The sequence below is a fragment of the Danaus plexippus genome (assembly GCF_018135715.1).
Source record: "Danaus plexippus chromosome 16 unlocalized genomic scaffold, MEX_DaPlex mxdp_31, whole genome shotgun sequence".
In the NCBI taxonomy this organism is placed as follows: domain Eukaryota; kingdom Metazoa; phylum Arthropoda; class Insecta; order Lepidoptera; family Nymphalidae; genus Danaus; species Danaus plexippus.
In genome coordinates, this window is record NW_026869852.1 from 1992505 (window position 1) to 2010909 (window position 18405).

General features: G+C 33.6%; 2 protein-coding genes and 2 long non-coding RNA genes across 6 annotated transcripts; all 4 read right to left on the bottom strand.

Annotated features, from left to right (window-relative positions):
• Positions 1-68: 68 nt before the first annotated feature.
• Positions 69-1429, bottom strand: LOC116772049 (UMP-CMP kinase). The gene has a single exon (XM_032664077.2). The coding sequence runs from the start codon at positions 1318-1320 to the stop codon at positions 679-681; it is 642 nt and encodes a 213-aa protein (XP_032519968.1). The 5' UTR covers positions 1321-1429; the 3' UTR covers positions 69-678.
• A 2033-nt stretch (positions 1430-3462) lies between these two features.
• LOC133320323 (uncharacterized) lies at positions 3463-3982 on the bottom strand. Its single transcript, XR_009753714.1, has 2 exons — positions 3731-3982; positions 3463-3550 (listed from the first exon to the last, which is right to left on the bottom strand). It is a non-coding gene; the product is annotated as an uncharacterized LOC133320323 (long non-coding RNA).
• Positions 3983-4730: 748 nt separating this feature from the next.
• Positions 4731-11704, bottom strand: LOC116778587 (translation elongation factor 2). Its single transcript, XM_061528356.1, has 15 exons — positions 11566-11704; positions 11026-11240; positions 10460-10653; positions 10045-10242; positions 9343-9478; positions 8854-9076; positions 8481-8627; positions 8247-8408; positions 7693-7857; positions 7412-7603; positions 6854-7033; positions 6434-6723; positions 6145-6247; positions 5499-5756; positions 4731-5134 (listed from the first exon to the last, which is right to left on the bottom strand). Exons 1-15 carry the CDS (start codon positions 11566-11568, stop codon positions 5066-5068), a joined length of 2535 nt encoding a protein of 844 aa, XP_061384340.1. The 5' UTR covers positions 11569-11704; the 3' UTR covers positions 4731-5065.
• Positions 11705-14934: 3230 nt separating this feature from the next.
• LOC133320319 (uncharacterized) lies at positions 14935-16961 on the bottom strand. 3 transcript variants are annotated; one of them, XR_009753711.1, is made up of 2 exons: positions 16670-16961; positions 14935-15745 (listed from the first exon to the last, which is right to left on the bottom strand). It is a non-coding gene; the product is annotated as an uncharacterized LOC133320319 (long non-coding RNA). The 3 variants fall into 3 exon arrangements; XR_009753710.1 differs by lacking the exon at positions 16670-16961 and adding an exon at positions 16235-16660; XR_009753709.1 differs by lacking the exon at positions 16670-16961 and adding an exon at positions 16235-16660 and having other exon boundaries at positions 14935-15761.
• Between the last annotated feature and the right edge of the window lie 1444 nt (positions 16962-18405).

Genomic DNA, 18405 nt, shown 5'->3' on the forward strand with positions numbered 1-18405 from the left:
AACAAATATGATAAATATAAAGACTCTTCAAAAACAGGATACAAATGATTTTCAATAAAACACATGCCCTCAGTATATTCTCCTTTGGTTTTTATTTACATAATGTACATATAACAATTTCCTGCTGCAATAATGTTAAATGCCTTAACATTTAATTTAATGTAGAAACCTTGAATTATAAATAAATGCACTATGGTATAGCTCTTCAAAAGATCACAACAAGGTCGCTTCTACTGGTGAATGTTATTTAAGTATCATAACATCGAGCTCCTTTTAAATGATGTGATAGTTATAACGGAACAATGTTTTGTAATCACTCACTGATTATTGTTATCTGTGATAGCAATAATAATATTCTGTGAGAGAGCGGGAAAATCATTAAAGATAATGATGGTGACTGGCAAATTGAAATAACCTTGTAGTCTATGAAAATAATTAATATGTAGCATTATTATTGACAACATCAGCCATTAAACAACTAAGGGACTTTATTTATTACACTATTATATTCACATAAATAATTGCACTGTCCGCTTACTTAACATGAAGGCTTCAATATTATAAAGTTGCAGACAAGGAAAGAATAAGGAACTATGCCATATTTACTAACTCGGTTCACGGAAACACAACATAACAAATGATTTGAAAATCTTCATTAAACTATTACAGGATTATAAATCAATTAGATATTCGGTGTATTCCTACATCATTAAAGACTTTCTTAACATCTTGGAACACTTCTTGCGGACCAACTTCAGAGTTAATCCTTTGCACAAGGCCTTGACGGTCGTAGTGGTTAATAATAGGTAAGGTGTCGTTTATGTAAGTGCTAAATCTCTTCTCAAGTGACTTCAGGTTGTCGTCTGAGCGACCACTACCAGCGGCCCCTCGACCCAAGCATCTCTCCGTACACAGATCCCGCGAGCATTCGAAAAATAAAACAAATAGCAATTTGGTCTTGTCCGTCATAATCCGCTGCCAACCATCCAAATTATCTTTGTTACGAGGAAAGCCGTCGACTAAAAACCTGGTTTTACCTGACTTTTGCATCGCCTTATCAATAAGCGAACAAGTAACTTCGACGGGAACAATTTCACCATTTCGAATTTTCTCTTCGATCATTTCACCATATTCAGAACCTGGTCTCTGACGCTCTTCACGAAGTAAATCACCAGCCGACAGATGTACAAAATCGAATTCTTTTGAAATAAGACTGCATTGCGTTCCTTTGCCTGCACCTGGAGCACCTAGCACAAATACTACCTCGGGTAACATTTTTCTAATAGTATTACAAAATCTCGGAACCAACCTATCCCACATGAAACTGTGAGAATGACTAAATTCACTGGAAATTAATTTCAAAACACATGCGCAAAGTCGTAACCTTGAGAGATTCGATTTTAAGTTTTGTCCGTTTGACGTAAGACCGCAAGATGTGCCTTTACTCTATACAAAATAGTGATGTACAGAAAGATGTTTCCGATTCTTTGAACCGGTGGCTTTATCACCAAAGAAATGTTTATAATTCTTGAACTTAACATTTTTAAAACTTTTTGGTACAGGAATTAGAGTTCAGATAAGAAAAAAAATAACATTTACCATAGGACGGGGAAAAGAAGTCGAAAAATAAGACTATAAAATAAAAAAACTGTATAATTTATCTTTACGCTGGAAACATAAATTATATGTAAATGTTACCGCTATAATTCATATAATATGTTTCAATCAATGCATATATTTTCAATAAATTTAATACTATTTAGAAAGGCACTACAAACTGATATAAATACAGTGCACCGATATATACCAGAAAAAAATATATTTTCAACAGTTTAATGCTAGTAGATTACTGGGACCAAAGTTATGTTTAATACCTTCTATCAGTCTAATACTTTAATATGCCTTAAACTTTAAGGCTCTGAAGTCAACCGCTTATAATATATATTATGAATAATTTTGTATGGGAATTCTTTATAGTTTCGTATTCACATACATATATTGTTGTGCTCATATGATATAAGTATTGAATATTGATATTGTAACACTGGTCATTTTGATTTTGAAGATATTTAATAAATATGTTCTTTAAAAGTATTTCATTTCCCTAATAATGGATTCATTTATTAAATAACATTATAATCTGCAAACGGTTATATCTAGTTTTTTATTTACATAATAGGAATATAGAAATGTATTAGGAAAATCAGTCAGTATATTTTTATATAATCTTTTGTTATTTAAATGCTTAAAGCAATCATAATTTTTGTCATGTTATTAAAAAGCTACAGATTTAAGTGCGAGTTGCGACCCACTTTTCTTTATTGTAAAATGGGATTTCAATAATCAAATCCCATTCCTAAAACTATTGGTACATATAACATCAATGTATTTCTTTTCCTTAATTTTTTTTTTACCTCTTATTTGTCCAAAATACTACCTTTTCTCACTCTAAAAACAGTTGTGAATTTTTTTTTTGATCTGCCGTCATTATTTGACATATAACCTATACACTAATTCAGACTTTAATCTTGATTTTAGAATGTTTGCGGTTTCGTTGGGATAAAATATCACTTACTATGCAACCTAGAGCAATCAAGAAATTAGGAAATGTTTATTTCATATCGGGACCCAAAAATTTATCTCGTCTACTCGTCGAACAAAAACGACATTTAATATACTCATTACATGTAACACAACATTTGGCAATATCATAGTTATTTAAGTCGGGGCAAAATAATGCTAGGTGTCTCCTTCTTGCTCAATATTAATAGTGTCGTTTTAAGTTACAAAGTATTTTGTAAGAGCTCCATATTTATCGTTAGTCAATTTGGTATTGCGTACACTTATCATTTCTTTAATCATTACCTCAAATTAAAATCCAATTAGGCGATAAACTAATGTGACAGCTCTCCGTTAACGACCATTTATTTACACATTATATTTTTTCAAGTCGGCATCAAACATCTTGAAGAAAATTTGAAGTCATTTGTTTTTTTATTTCGGTATGGTTTAACAAATGTACCTACTTTTATTTAATGCGTTAATTTGAATGAATTATTATGAAAATACAATCAATTTAACAATATTGAAACTAGGGTTTTAATATCTTTTTAGACTCTTTATATTCGTTTTTTCTCAGTCAAGGTCTTTAACCGTTAGCCGTATTCCTATCAGCCAGACCTGCCATACAACAGTGAACTTAATAAGAGCTATGTAATATTACCGATTTTTGTTTTTAACTACAAGATCAGCATCAACAGTAATGTTAAATATTTATAAAACTTCTTTTGGCTTCGAGTGAAAAAAAAATCCACAGGATGTATAATTTAGACTAACAGGAATGTCACGTGTGTTTGATTACGTACAATTTTTGTTGTATTTTGTTTACTGAATAAACTCAATTCAATGTTTATTTTAAAATCGGTCATATTTAAATAAGTTTAAAAGCAATAAAAGTATAAATTTTTCTTAAATTATTTATTTCTTCTCTTTTTTGACGTTTACATTAAAATTTTGTGTTCTGTTAATCCGCACTCGTATTGAAGAGAACCTGTGAAGTAAAAATATCAATTAATAATGCTGGTAGTTTTAAGATTTACTGCAGAAAGTGAATAAAAAATCAGAAATATTAAATTTGACCTCAAAAGAATTCAGAACAGGTCTGTGATAGATCATCATTGAGACAACTAATATACAAACACACAACAACAGCAATGAAAATCCTCCTTACCTCGGAATTGAGGATGTATCGAGTGACATCAATCTGAAAAGACAAAATAATACAATGAATACAACTCGTATTTGTCAAGTTTATATACAATGTGTTGGGAGCACTCAGGCCTGTTGAGCTTGTTAGGACTGTCATTATGTTGTCTAGTAACTATGCTGTCATCATATAAAGTAATAAAACACTACGAGGCGTGTAACTTAATGTGAACGCAATCTTAAGGAATCATAAACGCTCATATTAAACAAAAAACAATGTTCTCACTAACCTCAACGCGTGAAGCTGCTCGCCGGTCGCAGTGATCTCGTTACTGTGATCTGGAAAATGCCATTTCGTTAGTTATCGTGTATCTAGCATGTGCTCGACGAGTTATCCGTCGTAACGTCAGGCCTGTTGAGCTTGTAAACCATCAGCTGTTCATCTGGTACTGTTTTGTCATCATGGAAATATGTTTTGATTATCTTTATTTACAAGCATATTCATTGTATACTGTACTGAAACCTCTTTTTTTAAATTTGAACTGATTTAATTGTTTATAATTTATTAGTTACCTTAAAAGTCACTGTGTACCGATTGCCGAGTGGTGTTTTCTGGAACCTGCCAAAACAAACAAAATAATTATATAAAAACTGTTTATTGCCAGTGATACGGTTCGATGGACTGTCCGGTTTAGATCAGGCAAATAAAATGTAGTCCTCATGAACTCGGAACAGGTCTGTGATAAAATCATCATAAAAATGTTCTTATAATCAATGAAGTTATTGCTTCACTGTGAATTGTATATTTAGTTTATATAGAGAGTTTATCAAGTATACAATGTCCACTCACCACGAGTATAGAGAGAAACCAACTGTCAACCTGAAAATAAATATGGATTTTAACAAACATTTGTCTCTAAATATATTAATATTAAAAGCCAAAGGACAAAGCACATCAAGTCAAACTCACCGCTTCAGGTCCAACTGTCCGTAACACATAACACTCAGATAAAATTAAACTACAATTACAATAGAAAAATTATAATTTAAAAATTAATTACAGTATAATAAAAGATGTCCAGCTCCCAACTAAATAAGTGATAACAAGTGTTCCTGTGACGGGTTCATGGTATATATATATAATTCATGATACAGCCGAGTATCACAATTGGTATAATTAATATTAACAATGCGTCTCATAAATATTTATTTAATGTATCATTTAGCATTTGCCGCTTGTACAAACTCATCGGAGGCGAAACCAGGTCGTTTACATCGAACCAAAAATTAAAACTTGTAGTGCGTGAGGCGCTTCATGGTGGTTATATTACAGAATTGATTGCATTAGCTACGACGACGTTTACAACTTGTCCAAGTATTGGGTTAGATCGGGGAGACCCTCCTTCAGCCCTTTCCGTTTTCTCGTTTCCTGTAACAGAGGAATGTTTGTTTCGTTAAAGTGACCGCCTCGTCTTCTAATATAACGTGCTGATTAAACTATGTAGTGTATAAATGTATCGTTCGCGCCGTAGCATACAGTCCTCGGACATAAGGATAGAGGTCCTGTGCAGCGTTTAGACGCACTCGACTGGTTCGTTATTCGTCCACACGAGTCGCCTCATCACGGAGCACGTGTTCAGTCACTAGGGACCGAACACGCGCGCTAAGATACGACACGGAGTGTAGACGACATGTAGTTAACACTTGCTGATTGATTATGAATGCTTTTTCCAGCACAGATCTTGTATTCTGTATTCTGTACGATAGAATGTCAAACTATATAACTATAATACCTGAACGACGGCGAATGGTTTGCTGCCGGGTTCGCTGGGGTCACCGGGGAGGATCTGCCAGTGGTCGAACACGCACTGCGGGAAGGCCTGTCCGCCGGTGTTGGAGCGGAGGTCGGCGGTGAACCCGAACGACTCGTTTACGGGCAGGTAGGCCTTCACCACGAACATGGGCGTACCAGCCACCTGGGACTCCTCGAACACGTGACCGCGCCGTCTGTTCAGTACACCGTAGATACCACCCACGGCCACTTCCGGACACTGCATGTGACATATATTATTATTATTAACATTTTCATGTCAGGAGTTGGTTAACAATCGTTTGAATATTTTGGTCTCTTTCTTAAAGCCGAGTTGGATTCGCCAATTGTGGATATGTTAAAATTTCGTATAACACTTGTTAGTTCCCCTATTCAGGCAAGGAGTATGTTTTGGGTGTCGATGCCGAAACAAAGAACAGTTTCTCTGCCACGATTCGGAAGAACAGTCTGACTGATGTTGCCAGCCTGCTTAGGATGAGACGTGGGTATAATACATGCATGCAAAATAACAAGTTTATTTGAAATATAAATATCTCAAACAATAAAGATATTTGCATACAATAGTGAGTATACATGTTGCTTTAACAACACACTGTTCAGCTCCATACCTGAATCTCACACAAGTATACGGGCTCCATAAGACGCGGTGAGGCTGTGAGCAGACACGCGTACAGGCAACGACGGGTTGTTGGAATGATTTGACCGCCACCTCTGTAATATAATAATTACCACACATTAAGTAACATCATGAACATTACCAAAAAGACATGTATATCTAATTTCCATGCTCAAATGCAAACATTTATTTTAGTACATGGACAGGGAACGGAAAGTCGATAAGTAAAATTTGTAATTATCAGATGAATGAAAACAATCTTTGGTTATGTGAGTACAAACCTGTGGATAGCGTCAGTGTGTAATGTAACGTCGTAAATGTTGAACCGCACTCCTCTCAGATTCTCCTCGGCCATGACACCTTCCCTGGCGGCCCACTGGAACCCAGCGACCACGGAATCCTTGATTTCATTAAGATACTGCACTCCTTTGGTACAGTCCACGAGGATGTTGGGTCCCGTGCTGTCGGGTCCGAAGCACCAGATTTTACGGGCTTCAGTGACGTCATACTCGTATTTCTCTCCCAGATAACGGGCACGGGTCTTGAAGTCGTCACGTGGGTTCACTTTACCCTGAAGAAAGTTTTATTTTGATGAGCGAGTGTGTAATTGACCCATGAACACTTATTTATTAAATACTTGTGTAATGAAGTAAATGCTATAATCAATTACCAATCATGGTTATTCTAAGAACTGAACGAACCTCATCAATATCTTCAGGCAGACCCTCGGGCATAGGGGTAGCTTTCATGAACAAACGGTTGTGCTTGTTGGGAGATTTGGAAAGGCACATCTGGTTGGATTCCTCATTAACAGTTTCACGGTAAGACACGACAGGGTCTGATTTCTTGATTGGAATGCAAGCATGGTCTTCCTCCAAGTCCTGGTGAATTAGAATATTTAATGACTAAGTTGTTAAGTATTAATCACACTAATATATAAGAACGTTAGTGAGGGTGTTTAAGTGTTTCTCACTCATTCATTGAAAAAAAAATAGTTCAGATTTTGATGAAAATTTAGAATAGTATAGCTTAGATATTAGCTTAAAAAAGATGTGGGCTAAAAAAGTAAAGTAGTCGTTAGGGGAGGATAACAGCAAAATAGTTTTATTTTGTATGAGTATTGCAGACACAGACTGTACATGTTGCTACCAATTAGTTAAAATATCTAAGCAGATTTCATACATTTCTAAGTCCAATTCAAAAGCTCATGTGAAGTCAGGGTACAAATCTAGTTAAGAATGAATATAGAATATTCTTACCTTAAGACAGATTTCAAGATGCAGTTCACCAGCACCAGCTACAATATATTCACCAGACTCCTCATTGATGCATTGCACCATAGGATCGGACTTGGCGAGACGCTTCAGACCTTCCACGAGTTTGGGCAAGTCTGCAGGGTTCTTGGGCTCTACGGCTACACGCACAACAGGGGACACACTGAACTTCATGACCTGATGATATTTATAAAAAATATTAATTAATACTGGAGGAAGGACATACAACAAGTAATTTACATTTAATCAAGTTCAGTAAGTGTTACCTTCATGTTGTGGGCATTCTTGAAGGTAGTGATAGTACCAGTCTTGACAAGGAACTGGTCGACACCGACCAGACCACAGATGTTACCGGAAGGCACATCCTCGATAGCCTCAACATAACGACCCATCATGAGAATTGTACGCTGGATGGTCTTCTCATACAAATCCTGAAACAATATGTTAAATTAGCCAATAATATTCATAAGTTATATTTATATGATGATATTTTTTTCTGAATGTATCGTTCGCGCCGTAGCATACAGTCCTCGGACATAAGGATAGAGGTCCTGTGCAGCGTTTAGACGCACTCGATTGGTTCGTTATTCGTCCACACGAGTCGCCTCATCACGGAGCACGTGTTCAGTCCCTAGGGACCGAAACACGCGCGCTAAGATACGACACGGAGTGTAGACGACATATAATTAACTATAATAAAAAAATCTAAGACTTATCACAATGTTATTATATACGAAAGCTTTCCTAACATTAAACCAATTTATTAAAGATATAAATAAACAATAGGTCCAAATAGTAAATATAATAATATCATAAAAACCTCTTTTTTGCCTGGTTGGAAGTTGGGGCCCATGATGCGAGCTTTCTGACCAGTCACAACTTTACCAGAGAAGACACGGCCGAACGCGTAGAAACGTCCCTTGTCGGAAGTCGGCACCATTTTGCTCACGTACATCATGAGAGGTGCTTCGGGGTCGCAGTTCTGTAGACCAACATATTATTGATAACCCATTCATTGATCAAATTTATCTTACTTCATATATAAATACAATACCTTAATACCCATAGCAGCTTCATCATCGTGAGGACCCTCATATAACATCTCCATACGGTATTTCTGGGCCACTACAGGTGATGGAAGGTGAATGGCAATCATCTGAAGTAAAGCTTCACCGGCAGGCAACCAGGAACGCATCACCACCTACAAAATCCTTATATTAGAATTCATGCCTCACTCTAGATCAGCAGATGGTGTTTTCAAAATTCTACTGTCTCTATCATTAATGGGGTCATACATCACAAGATACACAACCAATTCCGGAAAGATTTATACTGTCAGTCCTCTTTGACACCCAGGAGCAAATTGATATAGCAACTGGCAACACTTGGGACTTAATGGCTTCATTAAAATCTGTACTGAATGTTACCTTAAGTAAAGCTTTTCCGTCCTTGTCCGAGTCCTCATGCTTGATAGTGACACCAATCTTCTTGAGGAGGCCGTCGATCTCCTCTTTACGGAAATTCATTATAGCATCAAACACCTTGTAGATGGGATCCAAAACATACATGCAGAAGGAACGCTTGTTGTCGGCATCCTTTTGCTTGGCCCATTTCTTTGTCTTGGCATTGAAGAAGTTTTCTCCCCAGAGCCTAATAAAACAAAATTAACTATATTATATTGTTATCAAATAAAGCACAAATAACAATACAGTGATTATAAAACTGTATCTCAATAATAGTTGTGAAGCATATCTCAACACAGTATACCTCACCAATCCGTTACAGAGCAAAATAATTTTTGTCCTTGTCTGCCGCTGGTGAATAGCATTTGAAAGCTTTACCCAGTATCAATGGGACAAACATTTGAACTTAAAAGTTAAACTTAGCGATAACAAATAACTATGAACTTTGCTAACCTGTTCATGAGTTTCACAAGGTCGATTTTGAACTTATCGGCATACATCTCTGAGAACTGTTTTAGGGTGAAAGCCCAGCCATGAAGACCGGAACCAAAACCTACTGAGCCCTTGCTGGGGTCCACACGGACCTCACCTGATGAAGAAAAAACCTCATAGTATCACAAAAGAAGTGACTTATTTAAATATATTACTATAAACAATCTGTCTTCAAACAAGTTATAGTTGCAACAAAACCATTGCAACAATTTGATAACTGCTAAGAAATTTATGTAAGTCCAATTTGACTCCATGAAAATTATAAAATAATTTACTGGTAACACTTAGGACTGAAAGTATAAAATATATTTAAAAAAAATGGAGTAGATGAAAGACATTGCATATAATGGTGATATTTTTGTTGTTATATAAAACACGCCACCCTCGACCTTGGCGAATATTGATAGAACGCGCGTGTTAGTAGAGTGACCATACTGATAGTGTGATACAAAATAATTATCAAACTAGTTAAAATTGACTGATAGAAAAATCTTTAGTTAGGATCAATAAATAAAGTATGGCGTGTACTATATATAATACATTTTATATTTTATTGTTTAGTTTTCATATTATAAATAATATTCTATTCTGTTGGACAATGTTATCTTATCAATATATCTTATGTAAAATTAGACATATATTGCATAATATTATAAAACTAACCCATGGGACCACCGTCGTCATTGTATGTGGCAATAATGACGTTGACATTCTCAACAATACGCTGGAAAGTCTGGTACAACTCTTCGGCCTCCAGCTGCAGCTCAAGAAGAGCTCGGTCCATCTTGTTCATGAACAGAATGGGCTTGATGCGCTCAGCAATAGCCTGACGCAGCACAGTCTCAGTTTGGACACACACACCTGTATACAAAAACATAGTAAACTGGGAGATAAAAGTTTAAATTGGGCTTCATTTGTATTTTAGTACTATAGAACAGATGAATAGTTAATACAAACTACTTTCACTACATTGCATTACGCTCAATGATCTACTTTCACTTGGTAGTTATAAAGCACATAAAAAATATTAAAATTTAAATGTTTCGTTATGATTTACCAACAAGGTATTTCAACTTACCGGACACACAGTCCACCACAACAAGGGCTCCATCGGTAACACGGAGGGCGGCTGTCACCTCGGAGGAGAAGTCGACGTGCCCGGGGGAGTCGATCAAATTGATCAAGAAACCCTTCTCGCTCTTTTCACGCTGGTCAGGGTTGGAGATGAAGACCAGATCTTTCTCTTCCAACTCGAAGAACATAGATATGGCGCTACAAAGGAAATTTACTTAAATTTTTGTCTATAATTTAAAAACGGTTAATAAATATGTCGTAACAATCAGATGGCCGTTCTGAGGATCGTCAAGAACATTCAGCATTTCAATGGTAAGAACAATCATCATGGAAACCCTTCAAGTTATCTAAACTCTCAATATGCCGATAGAGTACACGTGGACACAGTTTTTTTAACACAGATTAACTTAGCACAGACCTAAATGTAAACAAAGTTGAAACAATCGATAAATCTAACAAACACCAGCTGATCGTTGATGTAAGACAAAGGTTATCGATTTAAAGAAAGGTGCAGTTGCAACGAAGTGCAGCCATATTGGTAGGTAGGTAAGGTAATTAGCCTGGACTCACGTGGATTTGATGGTGATACATCTGTCCTGTTCGTCTTTCCGAGTGTCTGTGAACCGTGTCTCACCGGCCCGAGCGCCGGCGATGATACCGGCTTTGGAGACCAGCGAGTCTGTTAGCGTCGACTTTCCATGGTCGACGTGGGCGATGACGGACATGTTGCGGATGTTCCGCTTCTTGTCCATCATCGCGCGGATCTCGTCTACGGTAAAATTCACCTGCACAAACGGAAAGATCACTCAACATCTTGAGAATATTAACAGTATAGTTCTAAGGGTAAGACGCTATGTCAAACGCACGTTTCATTACGGAAACTTTTGAGTAAGCTGGTTTATTATCAGAGAGAATTGAAATAAAGTTAATAATTAATATTCCACAGCACTAGAATTCACATCATCACTACGAAAACGTCATCCTGTCTTTAGACTTAACCTGATTTTATATTACTTATTAACATATAATACTAAAAAATATTGATAGAAAACGTTAACACAGATATTTCGAAACACTATTAAGTACACTTAAATGATTTTAAAAGCTTACCATATTGGATGGTTTATGATTTTTCTTTCAATAAATTACACCACCATACGCCAGCAATGGCGTACGCGTTAAAAAGGACCTTTTCTGAGTTCGTAGGCCGGATGTACCTGCCAGCCGTCAAATAACGTTTTAACCATAGACAACAATTATTGCCACTCAAAAATCTTTTTGATAATCATTTATAACTTTTTTTTTAATATTTAAATTTAAAAATAAAATAAATACAAAAATTGTGTAATATTGATATAAAATAATTAACGCTATGTCAAATAAACAAACCCGTGAAAAATTTATTTTGAAATAACTTCGACCTGATAAGTCTTCTGTTGCAATAAGAACAATAAAGTTGATTTAATAGTTTAAATGCATCCAAAAAACAAACGAATACTCTGAAAATTATAAGACGGTCAAAAGTTTGATTAGAAATGCAATGAATTTTTAGAAATGTAAATTCACATAAAATTTGAATAAAAAAAGATTATATCAAAAATAAAGATTTAGTTCTTATTATGGAAAATACCAACAATCTTTATTTTAATTGGTAAATATCTATGTATTATCTTTTTGATATTACTTAGAAAAACATTAAAAACCTATATAACTTTAATACATAAATCACAACATTTTTAATATATATTTTTACAATTTTTACTAACTTTTTGTTTTCAATAGCATAACATACCTAAATAATTATAATTATGGCGTTAAAAGTATTTTAATTATTGCCATTTGTCTTGTCTGTAGTTAAAAATCACATTCATTAGTTCACATTAAGAAGACCAGCTCACACTTTTTTGTACAAGATGGCGTTTCGAAATGGTTTTATTTTGTAACTATTTGACAAAAGATGACGCTGTTGTCAAAACTTTTAAAAATCATGTAACTATGAATAAATATATATTTATGGTTATTTTCAATATTACAAAAAATTACTTAGTTTTTTTTAATTTTTTAAATATTTCCATGTATTTTGCCTGACAACATCCAATTTTATTTAAATATTTTTTAAAAACTATTAATGAATTTGATTAATACACTCAATCTGTATTTATAAACTATCTAGCAAAGTAACTGTGGTAAACCCGTGTTTAGTTTACATTTTTCATATTATTTATGTATATGAATTAATAATTAATACATATTTTCTATCATTAAATCGTATTACAGTCCATTTGTTTGTGTGTGTGTCGCTGTTTCCGAGAAGGCGGCACCAAAACGAATAGCTCTGACATCCCCAGAACCTTGCCAACTTGACCTAATTAATTTGTAATAACAAACAATCACACTATTTTTATTAATATTTATTTTATTTATCAAGCTATACAACATTCAGATCCAAACAAATATTTGTTTGTGACTTCGTGTTACCACAAGATTTATCTTTTCCTGTATTTTAATAATGAGGTCATAAATTATGAGGCTTATTCTGATACTACTACTCAATAAGGTCGCGAATTTAAAAATAATGACGTATATATATTTTTTATTCATGTTTGTACCATCAGAAAGTCGGAAAATAAATATAAACAAGGAACATAACAAAACTAATCAGAACAACAGATGTATTATTAAATTTATTTGTTTATTTGTTTTATCGATTTGTCCGTAATTTTACTAATTCTAAACTACTGTTGTTCAACTTCTTTTTTATTAATGTGTCTCCTGTTATGTTTTAAGTGTATTCATGTTATATTTAAAACAAACATTAGATCAGCTCTATTAATATAGATGCAGGGAGGCTTGGCGAGTAGGCTGCTATGAATCATTTGCTACCGATATATTATTGAGACAAATGTTTTGTATGCGTGATATTTATGACATTTTTGTCATTTTGAGGTTAGTAATGTAATATCGAGAGCAATGGAAGCCATAATCGAAATGTAAAAATTATTTATTTTTAATTCAGAAATATAGGAAACGTTATATTAGCAGAATCGTAATTATAATTATGAGTAGGTATTATTCATATATCTTAGTCTGTGACACCAGTATTTTTTTTTTGCGATATAGACTTCAGTGTACATTTTCCGACTCAGACGAGTTAGAACAGAATTGTTCCTAACTTGCTAGCTATGTTAATCATTAAATATAAAAAATTTGTATTTAAAAGAATATTAAAATTCTTTGAATAAAACGACAATGCGAATTAAAGTACCAGCGTTTTATAAATAAGGAAATCACAGATAATAAAATTTAAATTTTCTAAAGGTCACATACAAGTTTGTTTCAGACACACAGTCGCCGCGCAGCCAACCCACAGCATCTAATCGACGCCCATAGCGTATTAAATATGAATTGATTTATTGACAGCTGACAGTTCATGATTATCTACACTTCATTGTCATTTAATTCGATTATCAAGACACGTTAAAAAAGTTGCAACGAAAATTATTAATAAAGGAACCTAGTACAAAAGTATAATTAGAAAAACTGATACATACAACGTTTATCTCTTTTTAAACGACTTTTATCTTGATTTTAATATCCGATAACCCTATTTAAGAAGGTTGGAAAAATAATGTTAGTTTTTCTAAAGGTTCGTCAATATGTTTTTCATTTAAAATCTTCTCTCATTATAGTAGGTACTATCGTAGGTTATTTGATGCGATACGGGAAACGATGCAAACTTGTGATAGTCATTTGGATCTTACGTCGAGTACTTTTACTGATATAAGTAAAGGTAATCGAGATAGGATAAGTTGTATTACAATTAATTCTTTCATGTTATTATTAGAATGAATTGTTCGATAATTCATGTTCAGCGAATTTTTTTTTTATATAATAAGTTATTAATGAACGACTTTTCTGCTTAATATTTATTTATTCACAAAAATTTGTGTCGTATCAATAATAATTAAAAAAAAATAACAAAATGTCATTGTGCAATTTTTTTTTTGTTATGACTTCCGTATTGTGAAAGTCTAAAGAGTACAAGCGATGTTTTGTAATATTGCGTGAATGTGAAGTGCAATCAATACGTCGGGGGGTAAATTGCATGGCATAATTGGTAAATGAGCACAGAGGGTGACATAGGGTTTGGGGTTGGGACTTGGGGCCATGACTTATAGGTTAGGATGATAGGCACTTAGGGTTGGCTGTTGAAGGTTTTTCTTTAGACATTTCAGTAATATTTAGTTCTCGCAAAATACTGTTACTACAACAGTGCTGTATAAAAGGTCGATAGAAAAATAATTCCGTTTAAAAGGAAGTTTTTTAATTTAAATCAATTTTCTAAGATTCGAATATCGAACATTATTTCAGTTCCGAAACAATTTTCATTTATAAGAAGTTTCTATACTGTATTGACTTAAGATAGTGATTAAAATATAATGTAATGTGGTGCCCTGAGAGAGGAATGAAAGCCGAGACTGCTGAGTAGATACTGCCTTTATTTCAAATAGATCGTACATTAGATAGGTACAAAAGTAGGTTACATATTATATAATGGTTAATAAGTATGTTTAGTTACTATAATCTATTCACTACATCTCAATAATGTTATTCATATAAATATTAATTCATTTTAATGAATTAAAAATGAAAAAAATATTGATTTCAGCCCTACCGTGCCCCATTGAGAGGGATGTTGAAGGTCATCAGATAACAAATTGCATGACCGACGAATTGAGCCTTATCTATGCAACGGCATCGTCAGTGTACTGGAAATACGAACTGCTCACTTCATAACTAAGTTTGACAAACTTTTTGTATACAAATTTTGATTATAGAGAAAATTGGTGATGTTTTACAATTCACATTATACCAGGAGCAGAATACTCGTATTTAAGATCGCTAATATTTGATGTGGAGCATTCTTTTTTTGATTGAATTATATTAAACGAGGTCTTATTAGAAAAGGTACTTAAATATTTGAGTAACACATACGTTGACGGTTGAACGTTTGCGAGGTCTGGAAACAAAATGATGTGATGACACAACGATTGTAATAAAATGTGTGAGACATCTGAGATCAACCTCAGTACCACGAGTGTTCAAAGCTTGGCGAAACGCGAACAGTTTAATGTTTTTTCTATAATTAATCTTCGCACATTACATTTTAACGTAACTTGGTAGCGGTCCTTCCCTGTATCCTGTGTGTTCAGAGCCTGTCTGCACCTCACGATTCTCATATTGTCTTAGCAGAAATATTGTATTTTCATCAGTTCCAAAGTCGACCAGTCTGAAGTATGGATTATCTTTAATTAAATAATGCTATCTTTAAAAAAAATTTGACGTATTATGTTTATAGGAACGTTTTCAAAGCTATCTAAGGTTATTATTTGATCGGCAGAAAACTATTGAATTTTTTTTTAAAGTCTCCCTCCAAAGTACTTCGGCATGATGTCTTTCAAACGATCGCGAGCCGTTAAGCGATCTGGCAGATTATTATTCTACATTACGTTCAAAAGATTGTTTTCTCAAATGCTGCCCCAATCGTCAAAGAAAGCTGTAAAACTAATATTATTACGCGACGTTTCAAAATTAATAAGAAATTTTCATTAAAATTCCGTCCTTATTTTTTTCATCACTTCAGTGTTATTCGACAATTTTTTTTTAAATTGAAAACCAAGGTAAATATATAATTTCAAATATTTCATATAAATTAAAATGACCGCAATATATATGGAAGATTAAATAGTAAAGAAAGCAAAATAAACATAATACGTACATGCCGGTTGCATGAACAAAATCGCAACCAACGAACGCAATCGCAAGAAATAATAACAAGAGAAGCCATTTAATGGGCTTTCATTGCGATTTTATACCGAAATCCGGATGTCCGACAAGCGGCCTTCAAGACGAAAACAAAATGGTGTGCCAATAAGACTCTATGAATCACGTCCTTAAAAACAACCCACCGGCAAGCTCTCTACACTATATATCTTCACAGGGTTTGTTTCATACAAAATCACATACACTTGGGTAATTTAAAACAATATTGTGTAAAAGATATATTTAAATAATAACTGTTACCCTCGTTAAATTTCGAAGTGAAGAATTGAAATTTGAAAGTATTTACATGTAAGGCGTAAGCACGGTTGTCATCTAAAGTAAATGGCGTTTTTATTCATACGTATTAAATATGAAGGTTTGATTCCCTCACCTGTAATGATAAAATTATTAAACTTATGAAATATATATAAATTCTATTCGGATGACAAACTTTTTGTTTGAATTTTGTTTCGCGGAAGTGCTGCATTAGTTCCTATAGTGTGTCATTTTGGCGGAGGCCCAGATATCATGACAACGTTATTGTTGCTATTCAAAAAATACAAATGTGACGGATAACGAATGTATGGAAAATAATAGAAAAGTTACATAATTTCTTTTCAAATATAATAAATTTCGTGTTATATATTTCAGTAATTTAAATTGCAATACTTATTTGTTAAATATTGTGTAAGAACATTCATTGTGTTATTTGCTTTACAATTATATATTCTATTACCGGGCAACAGATCGCATCATTGCAATATAATTAGAAACTCTTAACGTAGGCAGTGGATACTTGCCAGGATTTAATATACAGCCGATAAATAAATATGACGCAATATAGAACTTTCTAGAAGTACGAATATACTGAAATCCGTTAAAAGAATTATTGAAGGTAATGTTTTTGACAAAATTATAAACCATTTATTGCTTCTGAGAAATATTTTTTTAAAAACATTTCAGTGGATTTTGCGTACATTTATGTCAGATGAATATGTGAAATTACTTATTATTATTATGAAATCAAACGTTCAGATTAATGAACAAAATGGATGCTTGGACTGTGAACTCATTATTTACTTCCTTCTAACTTAACAATATTAAGTTTTTTTTGCCAACGACCTTACCTATAAAATTTATATGTTTTTTAAATTAATTGAATAATAAAAAAATATATATATTTAATAACTTTAAGAACGTTTTGTAAATAAAAAATATGTAATTTAATGTTTTAGGGCGGTTGCATATTAAATTGGTCTATAACAAAACCTCTTTGTAATGTCGCCGCAGTCAGGTAAGAAAAAGAAAGAAAAAAATCAAAGGACGAAATTTGAAACGAAGACGTAAATTATTTAACTTATTTACCAGTAAAGTGAAATACAATAAGAAAATGAATGACACCGAGGGTGGAGTATCCACAGTTATAAATTGACAGTATTTCAGTTATTTATAAAGTGAGTACGCACGAGCTTACAACGACCGTACAACTTGAAGTGATCTACAATCTATATAGACAATACAAATAATAACGACGATATTAATAAGCTTATCATGCTTTTACAAATTCAATTAAATGTTAGACTAACTATAAGTCATAATTAAACAAAGATTGTCAGTTCCTCGTCGCCATTTTAAGGTAATTTGCATAGAACATATGAAGATTTAAGATATTTTATTCAAAGGTTTTTAATTTAAAAGTTCGAAACACAATATTTCTGATTTCTCGGTATCCATAATTAAAGTCGTTCCAAATACCGGTAAGTGAAAGGGGGAAAATGTTCTTGGAAATAGAAACGAAAACTCGACGTGGTCGGAGCACGCGTCCTTGGGAACTCGGGGTTATTAGGCACGTGCAGAAAATATTATGCAATCACAAATACTATCAAGCTATCAGGGTAAGGATTGGCGACGTATTACATACTATTAGACCGTTTGTAGATCAATCTGTATGATATTTTGGTTGTATATATTTTTTTAATTAATTATTAAACTAAACAATCTCGACGCTTATATGGCTGAAAATATAATAAACTTCTTTTAAAACTAATATAGTTATCGTAATAATAGTTGTGACTAAACAGCAGTAAGCCATCTGAAGATTTGGTTAGAAATAAATTTTAACTAAGA

Bases quoted from the DNA above. Each gene is read 5' to 3' on its own strand.
- LOC116778587 (XM_061528356.1), bottom strand. The intron at 9,479-10,044 runs GTTAGTTTTATA...TTTCTTCATCAG, and splicing joins TGACGACGGTGGTCCCATGG to GTGAGGTCCGTGTGGACCCC. The intron at 7,858-8,246 runs GTTTTTATGATA...ATATTGTTTCAG, and splicing joins TCCAACCAGGCAAAAAAGAG to GATTTGTATGAGAAGACCAT.
- LOC116772049 (XM_032664077.2), bottom strand. From the start codon at position 1,320: ATGTGGGATAGGTTGGTTCCGAGATTTTGTAATACTATTAGAAAAATG.